Source organism: Colobus angolensis, unplaced genomic scaffold, assembly GCF_000951035.1.
Source record: "Colobus angolensis palliatus isolate OR3802 unplaced genomic scaffold, Cang.pa_1.0 Scaffold220, whole genome shotgun sequence".
Classification (NCBI taxonomy): Eukaryota; Metazoa; Chordata; class Mammalia; order Primates; family Cercopithecidae; genus Colobus; species Colobus angolensis.
This window is the reverse complement of record NW_012115378.1, coordinates 4504977-4520106: the sequence shown is the minus strand read 5'-3', so window position 1 is coordinate 4520106 and position 15130 is coordinate 4504977. Positions and strand designations below refer to the sequence as shown.

Genomic DNA, 15130 nt, shown 5'->3' with positions numbered 1-15130 from the left:
TACTCCTGATTCAATCTGGTGAGACTATGTGTTTCTAGGAATTTATTCATTTCCTCCAGCTTTTTTAGTTTGTGTGACTAGAGATGTTCACAATAGTCTCTGAGAATCTTTTGTATTTCTGTGGCATCAGTTGTAATTTCACCTTTGTTGTTCTTGATTGTGCTTGTCTGTGTCTTATCTCCTTTTTCTTTGTTAATTTAGCTAGTGGTCTATCAATCTTGTTTATCTTTTCAAAAAACCAACTTATGTTTTAATTGATTCTTTGGGTAGATTTTTGGATCTCAATTTCATTCACTTCTGTTCAATTTTAGTTATTTCTTTTCTTCTGCTAATTTTAGAGTTGTTTGTTCTTGTTTTTCCAGTTCCCCTAGGTGTAATGTTAGACTGTTAATTTGAGATCTTTCTAACTTTTGTGGTGGGCATTTTGCACTACAAAATTTCCTCTTAATGCTGATTTTGCTGCATCCCAGAGATTTGGGTATGTTGTGTTTTCATTTATTTTCAGATAACTTTTTTATTTCTGCCTTAATTTCACTGTTTACCCAAAAGTCATTCAGGAGCAATTTGTTTAATTTTTATGTAATTGTGTGGTTTTGAGAGATCTTGGTATTGATTTCTATTTTTCTTATTTTTACATTATTTGAGACAGAGTCTTGCTCTGTTGCCCAGGCTGGAGTACAGTGGCATGATCACAACTTACTGCAGCCTTGACCTCCGGGACTCAAGTGATTCTCACACCTCAGCCTCCCAATTAGCTGGGAATATATGCATGTGACACCATGCACAGCTAATTTTTTGTATCTTTTGTAGAGATAGGGTTTCACCATGTTGCCCAGGCTGGTTTCAAACTTCTGGACTCAAGCAATCCACCCAGACTCTATTTCTAGTTTTATTCTACTGTGGCCTGAGAGTATGGTTCATATAATTTTGAATTTTAAAAATTTATCAAGACTTGCTTAATGGCTGAGCATGTGTTCAATCTTGGAGTATGTCCCATGGGTATCAGGGGAACACGCCCCCAATATTTCAACGTAGGTTCTTTCTATTTTCCATAAGTGTCGGCCAGCTGACAAAGAGAAAGAGTACAAAGAGAGGAGTTTTACAGCTGGGCCTCTGGGGGTGACATCACATATTGGTAGGACCATGATGCTCACCTGAGCTGCAAAACCAGCAGGTTTTTATTAAGGATTTCAAACGGGGATGGGGTGTATGTACAGGGAATAGGTCACAAAGATCACATGCTCCAAAGGGCAAAATGGAGAACAAAGATCACAAGCTTGTAAGGCCAATAAAGATCACAAGGCAAATGGCAAAATCAAAAAACGCCTGCTAAGGGTCTATGCTCAGCTGTGCATGTATTGTCTTGATACACATCTTAAACAACAGAAAACAGGGTTCGAGAGCACAGAACCGGTATGACCTCAAATTTACCAGGCAGCAGCTTTTTTCCCCACCCTAAGAAGCCTGAGGGTACTGCAGGAGACCAGGGCATGTTTCAGTCCTTATCTTAACCACATAAGACAGACACTCCCAGAGCGGTCATTTATAGATGAGGACATTTGGACTGGGCTGAATTCCCTACAGTGCAGCAAAGCAGCTGTGGCCAGACTGCTTCTTTAGATCCCTCCTCACTGGGCATGGACAGGGCCTCTCTGTAGGTGATCCAGCACCAGTCAGGGGCTTACAGACATAATTCTCATCTCCCTAGGAAAGAGCACCTTGGGGAAGGGGTGACTGTGGTCTCAGGTTCAGTGGACTTAATATTTCCTGCCTGGCAGCTCTGAAGAGATCAGCTGATCCTGACAAGGGGGATTCCCCCAGCACAGCACACCAGCTCCACTAAGGGACAGCCACTAAGGGACAGATGACCCCCTCAAGTGGGACCTTGACCCCCACGCCTCCTGACTGGATGAGACCTCCCAACTAGGGTCACCAGACAACTCATACAGGAGAGTTCTGGGTGGCATCTGGTCAGTACCCCTCTGGGACAAAGCTTCCAGAGGAAAGAGCAGGTAGCAATCTTTGCTATTCTGCACCCTCCACTGGTGATACCCAGGCAAACAGAGTCTGGAGTGGACACCCAGGAAACTACAGCAGATCTGCATAAGAGGGGCCTGACTATTAGAAGAAAAACAAACAAAAAGCAACAACAACATCAACAAAAGAGACCCCACAAAATCCCCGTCCAAAGTTTATCAGCCTCAAAGATCAATGGTAGAAAAATCTATGAAGATGAAGAAAAGTAAATGCAAAAACACTGAAAATCCTCAAAGCTGGAATGCCTCTTCTCCCCCAAATAATCACAACACTTCTCCAGCAAGGGCACAGAATGGGGCCGATGGTGAGATGGATGAACTGACAGAAGTAGACTTCACAAAGTGGGTAATAATGAATCTCACTGAGCTAAAGGATTATCTTCTAACCCAATGCAAAGAAGCTAAGAACCATGATAAAAGATTACAGGAGCTGTTAACTAGAATAACCAGTTTAGAGAGGAATATAAATGGCCTGATGGAGCTGAAAAACACAGCACGGCAACTTCATGATGGAAACTAAGTATCAACAGCTGAATCGACCAAGCGGAAGAGAGAACATCAGAGCTTGAAGACTCTCTTGCAGAAATAAGGCAGACAAACAAGATTAGATAAAAAAGAAAGAAAGAAAACAAACAAAACCTCTGAGAACTATGGGACTATGTAAAGAGACCGAACCTATGACTGATTAGAGTGCCTGAAAGAGATGGGGAGGATGGAACCAAGTTGGAAAACACACTTCAGGACACCATCCAGGAGAACTTCCCCAATCTAGCAAGACAGGCCAATTTTCAAATTCGGGAAATCCAGAGAACCTCAGTAAGATATTTCATGAAAAGATTTACCCCCAAGACACATAATCATCAGATTCTCCAAGGTAAAAATGAAGGAAAAATTGTTAAGGGCAGCCAGAGAGAAAGGCAAGGTCGTCCACAAAGGGCAGCCCATCAGACTAACCGTGCACCTCTCAATGGAAACCCTAAAAGCCAGAAGAGATTGGGGGCCAACATTCAACATTCTAAAAGAAAAGAAACTCCAACTCAGAATTTCATATTAGGCCAAACTAAGCTTCATAAGTGGAGAAATAAAATCTTTATTTAGACAAGCAACTGCTGAGGAATTTTGTGAACACCAGATCTGCCTTGCAAGACCTCCTGAAGGAAGCACTAAACATAGATAGGAAAAACCATTACTATCCACTACAAAAACACACTGAAGTACACAGAACAACAACTCTATGAAGCAACTATATTAACAAGTTTGCAAAATTAACCAGCCAGCATCATGATGACGGATTAAATTCACACATAACAATATTAACCTTAAATGTAAATGGGTTAAATATCCCAATTAAGAAACACAGAATGGCAGGCTGGATACAAAGACAGGACCCATCAGTGTGCTGTATTCAAAGAACACATCTCACATGCAAAGATGCACATAGACTCAAAATAAAGGGACGGAGGAAAATTTACCAAACAAATTGAAAGCAGAAAAATGCAGAGGTTGCAATCACAGTTTCTGAAAATCTAGACTTTAAACCAACAAAGGTCAAAACAGATAAAGAAGGGCATTACATAATGTTAAAGGGTTCAATTCAACAAGAAGAGCTAACTATCCTAAATATACATGTACCCAATACAGGAGCCCTGAAATCCATAAAACAAGTTCTTAGAGACCTACAAAGAGACTTAGACCCCCACACAATAATAGAGGGAGACTTTAATAACCCACTGCCAGTATTAGACAGATCACTGAGAGAGAAAATTAACAAAGATCCAGGACTTGAACTCAGCTCTTGACCAAGTGGACCTGATAGATATCTACAGAACTTGCCACCCAAAAAACAGGATAACATAATTTTTTCTCAGCGCACTTAATCTAAAATTGATCACATAATTGGAAGTAAAACACTTCTCAGCAAATGCAAAATAACTGAAATCATAATAAACACTCTCTCAGACCACAGTGCAATCAAATGAGAAGTGAAGATTAAAAAGCCCATTCAAAATCACACAACTACATGGAAATTGAACAACCTGCTCTTGAATGACTCCTGGTAAACAATGAAATTAAGACAGATATCAAGAAGTTCTATGAAACAAATGAGAACAAAGCAATAATGTATCAGAATCTCTGTGATACAGCTAAAGCAGTGCTAAGTGGGAAATTTATAGCACTAAATGCCCACATCAAAAAGCTAGAAAGATCTCAAATCAACCTCCTAACATCACAACTAAAGGAACTAGAGAACAAAGAGCAAACAAACTCGAGCTAGCAGAAGACTAGAAATCACCAAGCTCAGAGCAGAACTGAAAAAGATAAACACAAAAAATCACTTCCGAAAAATCAATGAATCCAGAAGCTGTTTATTTTTTAAAAAATGAATCAATAAAATAGACTGCTAGTGAGTCTGATTTAAAAAAAAGAGAGAGAAGATCCAAATAAACACAATCAGAAATGATAAGGGGGATACCACCACTGACCCCACAGAAATACAAACAACCATCAGAGAATACTATAAACACCTCTATAAAGTCTATAAAGACTGAACCAGGAAGAATTTGAATCCCTAAATAGACCAATAACTAGTTCTGAAATTGAGGCAGTAACAAATAGCCTACCAACTAAAAAAAGGCCTAGATTCGGATGGATTTATAGCTGAATTCTACCAGAGGTACAAAGAGAAGCTGGTACCATACCTTCTGAAACTATTCCAAACAATTGAAAAGGAGGGATTCCTCCCTAACTCATTTTATGAGGCCAGTATCATCCTGACACCAGAAATACAGCAACAACAACAACAAATTCAGGTCAATAGCCCTGATGAACATCTATGCAGAAATCTCAGTAAAATACTGGCAAACCAAATTCAGCAGCACATCAAAAAGCTTATCCATTATGATCAAGTCGGTTTCATCCCTGGGATGCAAGGCTGGTTCAACATATGTAAATCAATAAACGTAATTCATCATGTAAACAGAACTAAAGACAAAAACCACATGATTATCTCAATAGATGCAGAAAAGGCCTTTGATAAAATTCAACATCCCTTCATGTAAATAACTCAATAAATGAGATATTGAAGGAATATACCTCAAAATAATATGAGCTATTTATCACAAACTCACAGTTAATATCATACTAAACAGGCAAAAATGGAAAGCATTCCCCTTGAAAATGGGTACAAGACAAGGATGCCCTCATTCACCACTCTTATTCAACATAGTGTTGGAAGTTCTGGCCAGGGCAATCAGGCAAGGGAAAAAATAAAGGGTTTGCAAATAAGAAGAGAGGAATTCAAATTGTCTTTGTTTGAGGATGACATGATCTATATCTAGAAAACCCCATCAACTCAGCCCAAAAGCTTCCTAAGCTGATAAGCAACTTTAGCAAAGTCTCGGGATATAAAATCAATGTGCAGAAATCACAAGCATTCCTGTACACCAACAACAGACAAGCAGAGAGCCAAATCATGAATTAACTCCCATTCACAATTGCCACAAAGAGAATAAAATACCCAGGAAAACAAGGGAAATGAACGACCTCTTCAAGGAGTATACAAACCACTGCTCAAGGACATCAGAGAGGATACAAGCAGATGGAAAAGTGTATCATGCTTATGGATAGGAAGAATCAATATCATGAAAATGACCATACTGCCCAAAGCAATTTATAGATTCAACACTATTTCCATTAAACTACCACTGACGTTCTTTGAAGAATGAGAAAAAACTATTTTAAAATTCACATGGAACCAAAAAAGACCTCACATAGCCAAGACAATCCTAAGCAAAAAATAAAACAAACCTGGAAGCATCATGTGGCCTGACTTCAAACTATACTATAAGGCTACAGTAATCAAAACAGCATGGTACTGGTACAAGAATAGGCACATAGACCAGCAGAACAGAATAGAGAACTCAGAAATAAAAACACATATCTACAATCATTTGATCTTTGACAAACTCGACAAAACAAGCAATGGGTAAATGATTACCTATTTAATCAATGGTGCTGGGAGAACTGGTTAGTCATATGCATAAAACTGAAACTGGATTCCCTCTTTACACCTTATACAAAAATCAACTCAAGATTAATTAAAAACTTAAATGTAAAACCCAAAACTATAAAAACCCTAGAAGAAAATCTAGCCAATACCATTCAGGACATAGGCATGGGGAAAGACCTTATGATGAAATTGCCAAAAGCAATTGAAACAAAAGTCAAAACTGACAAATGGGATCTAATTAAACTACAGAGCTTCTGCACAGCAAAAGAAAGTATCATTAGAGCGAACAGGCAACCTACAGAATGGGAGAACATGTTTGCAATCTATCCATCTGACAAAGGTCTAATATCCAAAATCTACAAGGAACTTAAGCAAATTTACAAGAAAAAAACAACCCGTTAAAAAAATGGGTAAAGGACATGAACAGACACTTCTCAAAAAAAGGCATACATGTGGCCAACAAATATATTTAAAAAAGGTCAACATCGCTGATCATTAGAGAAATGCAAATCAAAACTACAACGAGATACCATCTCACGTCTGTCAGAATGGCAGTTATTAAAAAGTCAAGAAACAACAGATGCTAGTGAGGTTGCAGAGAAATAATTCTTTTACACCGCTGGTAGGAGCATAAATTAGTTCAATCACCGTGGAAGACAGTGGCAATTCCTCAAAGATTTAGAACTAGAAATACCATTTGACCCAGCAATCCCATTACTGGGTATACAAGCTAAGGAGCATAAATCATTCTATTATAAACATACATGCATGAGTTATGTTCATTGCAGCACTATTCACAATAGCAAAGACATGGAATCAACCCAAATGCCCATCAATGATAGACTAGATAAAGAAAATGTGGTACATATACACCATGGAATATTATGCAGCCATAAAAAGGAATGAGATCACGTCCTTTGCAGGGACATGGATGAAGCTGGAAGCTATTATCCTCAGCAAACTAACGCAGGAACAGAAAACCAAACACTACATGTTCTTACTTATAAGTGGGAGCTGAACAATGAGAGCACATGGACACAGGGAGGGGAAGAACACTTACTGGGGCCTGCAGGGGGAGGGCAGAGTTGGGGAAAGCATTAGGGAAAAGAGCTAATGCATGTTGGGCTTAACACTTAGGTGATGGATTGACCATGGCATGTGTTTACCTATGTAAAAAACCTGCACATCCTGCACATGTACCCTGGAACTTAAAAAAATAAAATAAAATAATTATTTAAAAAATTAAAAATACACCCCCCAAAACATTTGTCTTGTTTTTATTTGAAGAAACATGTCAATGAACTGTAAATGTTCTATCTAGAACAGGCCAGTCACAGCCTAGGTGATTAAGAATTTATTTTAAAATTCATACATTTCTGAAATTACATAACAATCATAAACCCAGATTTTATGTTAACAATATACTATTGATACAATATACTACATTATATCTTTATTATTATATATCTTTACTATGTTAACTATTAATGATATGCAGGATTTAGTTCAAAATAGAAATAGTATTGACATCATAAACTAATGATGGAGTATAAATATAGCTTATACAGTTTACTATATGATTTACGTTCAGTCCTCACCTTCAGTATTTGTCATTTTACTTTCATGACAACTTTCACTGTTCTCCTTAGAGGCTCCATAGAGAACCAAACTTTGAGACGTGGCATTGCCTTTTAAAAAGAAAAAACACACGTTTTAGTGAGTAGTTAATATTATAGAAAATGTTAAAATAAGCACCACCATGTAAAAACTACGTTAGGGAAGTGCTCTCCTTAAAAGAAAAACAACTATGATACAAATATTAATCAAAACCCACAATATAATATCTTCAGATATTTTCTCTCTGCTCTTCAATTGATTTGACTCTTTCATAAGAAGGTATTCAAAATAGCATGAAACTGTTAAAAACAAACAGGTAAGTCATTATGTGTTGATACAGAATGTATCCAGGATACACTATGTGAAAATTAGCAAGGCAGAGATTTGTGTGTAAGCTTTGTCGCCATTTTTTTAAAAAATGAGATGTGTGTGTGTGTGTGTGTGTGTGTGTATCTACACACACACATATATATCTTAACTATGTTAACTATTGATATGTAGGATTTATTTACAATTATATATCCTATATAAGTTATGTAGGATTGATAATTATAAATACATAAGATATGTAGGATTTATAATTGCTAGATTAAGAGACTGTTGTTTTTAGAAAGAGGACATGTAGAGACAGGGGAAATGTTTCATTTCACAATCTCTGAGGAAGTGTTTCAAAATTCTAAAACATAAGGATATATTATCATTTATTTGACATTTTCTTATAAAGCTAAATATATCTACACTACAATGCAGCAACTCCAGTCCTAAGCTTTTAACAAACAGAAATGAAAGTATAGGTCCACAGAAATATTATCCCAGGCCATTTATATAGCTTTATTCATAACAGTGAAAACTGGAAACAACCTAAATGTCCATCGGCAGAAAAATAGATTTAAATAAATACTCTGTAGTTATGCAATAATATAATGTGGACCAGTGAGAAAGAATGGGCTGCAAATACATGGAGTAACATTGGTGAATCTCAAAAATATATTGATACATTTAATTTCATTATTATGAGGTCCAAGAAAAAGATAAAACTAAGCTATAGTGATAAAAATCAAAATAACAGTTGCCTATAGTAGGCAAGAAACTTTCAGGGGTGATGGAAATTTTTTCTAGCTTGAATGGCATGGTAGTTACATTTATGTACGCACTTATCAAAATGCATTAAATTATAAATTTAAGATGGCATTTTCTTGTATGTATGCTATAAAATAAAAAATAGTGTTTTACTCTAAAACCATTAAAATATTTTTATATATTATACATATATACATACATACATACATAAATATAAGGTTTAAATGCTTGTAGAATAACTTATGTTAATATATACTAACAGTTACGGATAGAATATTTATGTTAAAGCACACTAAAGCATTAAAGAAAGCATAAAAGAAGGCAAAAGTTTATAGCAAAAATATTCAATAATAGGAAATAGTTCAAAACATATAAAAATGATAAAAGATAGTGCTAATCAAATAACTTATAATGTATAAATGACTAAATTTGCCCAAAAAGAACCAATTATAAAATAATACAGAAAAACATTATAAATAAAATACATACAATTATTTTCTGAAAAAGAAAACTTGATGTGACTAAATATGAACAAATCTAGAACTTAAGCTCAACAACACCGAGAGTTATTACTTTACAACTGAAGTTATAGATAATAATAAAAAAATCTATATGTGTGTAATAAAACAGCACATTATATTAGAAAAAAATCTTATTTTTTAACATAAACAGAAATTTAGAGAAAAAAATATAGAGGAAAAATCTAAATCACTGCCATTTATCTGTGGCATATGAAGTTCAGAATAACGAAATAACATACAGGATGTGATGAATACAATAAGGTAATATTGATATACAGATTATGAATCGCAAAAAGATACAGATTATATCATTTAAAGGTAGTAAAAGTAGGTATCTTAGACAATGATAATTCAAAAATTTTAATAAGTAGAAACTAGCTGCACTATATAACTAATCTACTGTACAATTAGAAATTTGTCACATAAAGTTAATTCAAAGGTATTTGGAAATTTAATGTATATTTCCAAATAACAAATATGTCAAGGAAGAATTCCATGTCATACAAAATATGTATTAAAAAGGAAACACTTTGTAAAGAAATGTTAATGTATTTAAAACAGAAATACATTCAGAACTTAAATGTTTAATTATAAATAAATAATATTTAAAATACTGGTAAAAGTGAAGTATGTATGTGTACTAAAACATTAAAGGGAAACATAGGAAATAAATAATTTTTTTTTTTCTGAAGTGGAGTCTTGCTCTGTTGCCAGGCTGGAGTGCAATGGCGTGATCTCGGCTCACTGCAGCCTCTGACTCCTGGTTCAAGCGATTCTCCTGCCTCAGCCTCCCAAGTAGCTGGGATTACAGGTGCGCACCACCATGCCTGGATAATTTTTTGTATTTTTAATAGAGATGGGGTTTTGTCATTTTGGCAAGGCTGGTCTTGAACTCCTGACCTCAGGTGATCTGCTCATCTTGGCCTCACAAAGTGCTGGCATTACAGGCGTCAGCCACCATGCCTAGCCAGAAATAAATAATTCTAAAACTGCAAAAAAGTCTCCTTTATATATCAGCCGCTCCAACCCACAGGGGCTTGTTTACTATAGAGCACTAGAAGCAAATGTCCAATTTTCCAAGCTGCTGAGCTTCTGGCATTGTAACCACAGCTTCATATTTATTATACTATGATACTTAATCTTTACAATAACACACATTAATTTTCATTTTACACATGAGTAAAATGTGGCCCAGAAAGGTAGTGAACCAAACCAGGTTGACAGTTTGTAAGTGATAGAACTAAAATTTAAACTTTGTTTCTAGTTCCAGTCTTTCAACTATACTAGCCCTCTTTAAAACCTGTTTACAATATATAATTCCAAGAGATTCTTGTAAATATGGAAAGATGCAGTTCTATACTCAAATATCATATTATTTAAGAAGGTTTTTTCATTGTAAGACTTGTTAGAGTTTTCAGTGTTAAGCTTCATCAAAAAAACCTTCAAGAAAAATATAAATTATACAAAATTTCTCAGTTTTATTTTACCTCAGAATTATTTTTTCCCTAAGCGTATCTTGGAATATATATTAAATAGCACACTCTTTGAATATGTCCCAAAGCACATTATCTCCCAAATTTGGGAAGAAATAGAATTCAGAAGAGGATTAAACTTGTTAAATTATATAAACCAGAAAAATTCCTCTTATTATAAATGTATAATTCAATACACAATAATACTGTATATAACACATATTTCTTGGAATGGCAGGCTAGGTTTATCAGATCTACTTTTCCACTGAAAATAGGAGATATACACACACACACACACACAACACACACACACATATATGAACAAGATAGTTACAAACTACTAGGACAAAAATCTAAAGAAGAGCAGAAACTATACTTTTAAGTGGAGCACAGGATGCAAAATGACATTTGACACAAAAGTCATTGACAATTCCTAGAAAGTTTGGGCTGGGTTTGATGACTTATAAGTTTTACAAAATAAAAAGACAACCTAGTCTCAGGGTCCACAGACAAAATTTAAGTGATTTGTGAAAATGGATGGGGAAAAAATTACTCGAGTTTCAAAATATTTCTATACCTCTTATAATATATTTAAAATATAATTTTAATGACAAATAATAAAAATATAATTTTGATTCAGAGAGTATAAGCTTCAACAGGCTTCAAAAGGGTCTATAGCACAAAAAAATTAGAATGCCTTAATTCCTAACTAAATTGTAAAACTCATTTTAAGTTTGGATAGCAAATGGCTACAGTCTCAGAGTAAAGGTTAACCAGAAAGAACCACCCCAATGGCCTCTACCAGAACTCAAGACATTGTAGAGATATTTTCTCTGAGTATACACTAAACATACAAAAATAAAAACAAAAGCAGAAAACCTCACCCCTGTGACATTAACACTTTGGCTGTTCATCACTTAAATTTGCAGATTGAGTTTTCAACATTGGACACTCCACCGAAGCCTCTATGCTTGAATTTGTTTTAAGTTTGTGCCATATTGGTACAGCACTATGTTCCTGACAGAAGCAAAAACAAGTATACTCTGGAAGAAGTCATCTGTATTTTAAGCATCATGGGAATACCCATGAATAATTTTTTAAAAGCAATAAGGAGTACAGAGTCAAAGTAATCAAACACAAAAGAAAGGTAGAAACCATAACTTAAATAACATACAAAAATCAATTCCAAGTGGATTGAAACTCTAAGTGTAAAAGTCAAAACTCCAAAATGCTTAGAAGATGATTTGGACTAATATCTGCATGACCTTAGACTAGGATTTCCTTGAATAATATGTAAAAAGCTTTGACTTGAAAAAATAATAAGAACCCTTGTGCATCAAAAGGCAATATAAATAGATTAAAAATAAAAGGCATAAATGTAAAAAAAAATTAGTTAAATATATGACTGATTTAGAACTAGTATTCATACTATACAAGAAATTCCTGAAAATCAATGTAAAAAAAAAGACAAACAACTCATTAGAAAACCAGAACAAAGATACAGTCAATTTGCAAAAATGGAACTCAAAATGCCAAAAAAGCACATGAAAAAATTTTCAACATCAGTAATAATCAGGGAAATTTAAATTAAAACCACAATAAGACATTGCTACAGAGTATGCGGATTGTCAATACTTTAAAAGTCTAACAATGTCAAGTGGTAGGAAGAAAATGGAGCAACTTGAATATTCCTACACTGTTATGTCACTGTAAATTCATGTCATTACTTTGGAACATAATTTGGCATTATCAAATAATGCCAACGACAGATATACCATATACTTATCAGTTCTGCTGATAGGTATGCCTTAGAGAAACTCACACAGGATATATGTACAAGGATGTTTTCAGGAGCATTATTCAAAATAACAAAAAATGTAATGAATGGTATTGGACAATGGTACAGCAAAATGGATGAAAGCCACAAATTACACTGAGCAAAAACAGTAACAACAAGGATGAAGATAACAAGTAATGTTGAACAAAGGCAGCAACATACATATATTAACTCGGTTTAATTTCAATTAACAAGCATGCAAAATTAAATTATATCTTTAGGGATGCATACATATGGCACACTACAGTTAAAATTAAAAAGAAAAGGAAATTAGCAGCACAAAAGCCCAGGTAGTGGAGGGCATAAAGTATTACTCAGGAGAGTACAGGGAGACCATCTGAAACGCCAGGCATGTCTATGTGTGGAGTGAGGGAAGGTGACACAGGTGTTTCCTCATAATCATTTATGGAAAAAACCCACATATTAAGTTTGTACACTCTTAAGTATGCATTATTCAAAATGAAAAAGGGAACACAGGAAATGGAGTATATAACATACACTAGCAATAGATAAGCATTTTTTTAAAGAAGTGTTGCAATTGTATTCATTGACAGAACATCAATTAGGCAGAACAGAAGAATGCCTGAAATTATTTTCATGCTTATAATTTTTTGAAAGAAATTAATATGTGACAGAAAAAAAGAGATAAAAATTATATATAGTAGCTTTTGGATACCTTCATTTGTCCTTGACCATGCCTTTTCTCTGAGAGCCTTTACTTTCTGACATGTTAAACCTATAAAAGGTAAAACAAAATAAAGTAAAATATTTGCTTCCTGAGTCAAATACTCTGCCCTATATTGCACTAGTAAGGGTACAGGAAGAAAATAAGCATTCAAATAAAGACATATATGCTAAATTACATAAGAAAGGGCTGAGGGGGTAAGTAGAAGAGAAAGACAAAGTTTGATACTGTTTCTCTGCAAAAGGGTGTTTGATAGAACACACTGTGGAAGGAAGTGGGAGGTCATCTTGGGTGACATTCTGGGATGATAAATAGATTCACAATTTTAATAGAAGCTTTCTGTGTAATTTCTCGGTTTAGTGTTCAAGAGAACTTAAATGAAGGTTTAATCTAATTTCCAACATTATATTATATATGGATTTAAAAAATCCAACAGTATGGTAAGATTGGCCTTGTGACATAGCCCCGTTTACTGAAAAAACACAATACATGAAGAAAGATAAATGCAATTATTTATACATGTCATAACTGCATCTCTAGAAAATTCTCAGTAGAAAATCAAACTGATTAAAGAGAGTTTACATATATGTCACAAATAATACAGCATGATTTTTATAAAAGACAGCATTGCCAACACCAATGACATAAAAATAAACCCTAAAGACGTATCACTATAGTTACAAAAGTATAACCTATGTAGGAACATATTTAATAATTATATCTAGGCTTTAAAAAAATTGTGGTAGTATAAAATGTTACTAGAACATAAAAAAATGTTGAAACAAACAAGAATGTGAATTATGGTTCACATTAGGAATATAAACATTGTAAAAGTATCTCTTTTTTCTGGTTTAATAACCCATAAAAATATTAGACCTATTTTATTTGTGACTCAATAATTATTTTTAAATTTTAAAAGTGAGCAATAATATCAAAAAATCTAAAAACCATGGCAAATATGTGTACATGTTTGTAGTGGAGAGAGGGACTTGTCCTTTAAATATCTGAATATGTCTAATATTCTAAGGATATATTTCAAAGACTGTTGCAAGAAATAAATGTGTAGATCAATGAAAAGAAACAGTTTCTTTATACAAAAACAGACATATGAAAATAAATTATATTCCATAAGATATGATACCCACAAAAATTAAAAATTTTAAAAAGCTATCAGATAATTTTACAAATATTTTAGGTATCTCAAAGAATTCTTTTAAAAAATTTAATTCACACTAGAAAATCTACAATTTACTGTTATAAAATTGAGATTTGTGCTAATAGGAAATCATCATATGAAATGCAAAAACCGAATGTCCCAAAGTTCAGCATTCATAATGATTTTCCTAAATTACCAAGATAAATTATGACGTCTCTCTCCTTCAACACACAAGTTTCATGAGGGCAGGGAGTATATCTACTTACAGCCACTGTATTTTTGACAAGTAGCAAAGAACCCCAGACATAGTAAGTGTTAATACATATTTACTGAATGAAAAATACAGTAACAGGAGGAATAAGGGAACACATTAGAGTGAAATAATGACCACACCAAGAATACAAGCATACTTCCGAGATATTGTAAGTTCAGTTCTAGACAACTGCAATAAAGTGAGTCATACAAAGTGTTTGGTCTCCAAAAGCATAGAAAAGTTATATTTATACTATACTGTAGTCTATTAAGTATGTGATATTATATCTAAAACAATAAAATATTTCTAAACATTGTCTAAATATTGTTTAGGTCTAAACCATAAAAAGATACTTTAATTAAAAATATTTCAGTTTTAAAAAGTTAATGATTGGCCAAGGTGGGTGGATCACCTGAGGTCAGGAGTTTGAGACCAGCCTGACCAACAAGGTGAATCTCTGTCTT

General features: G+C 34.2%; 1 protein-coding gene across 1 annotated transcript in view; it reads right to left on the bottom strand.

Moving 5' to 3' along the window:
* CCDC178 (coiled-coil domain containing 178) overlaps positions 1–13307 on the bottom strand; it is a 486917-nt gene extending 473610 nt beyond the window's left edge. The window contains exons 1-2 of the mRNA XM_011943718.1: positions 13249–13307; positions 7644–7733 (exon numbers count right to left, since the gene is read on the bottom strand). Coding sequence (XP_011799108.1) covers positions 7644–7659 — 16 coding nt within the window. The 5' untranslated portion in view covers positions 7660–7733; positions 13249–13307. The remainder of the gene's footprint in view (positions 1–7643; positions 7734–13248) is intronic.
* Positions 13308–15130: the final 1823 nt, after the last annotated feature.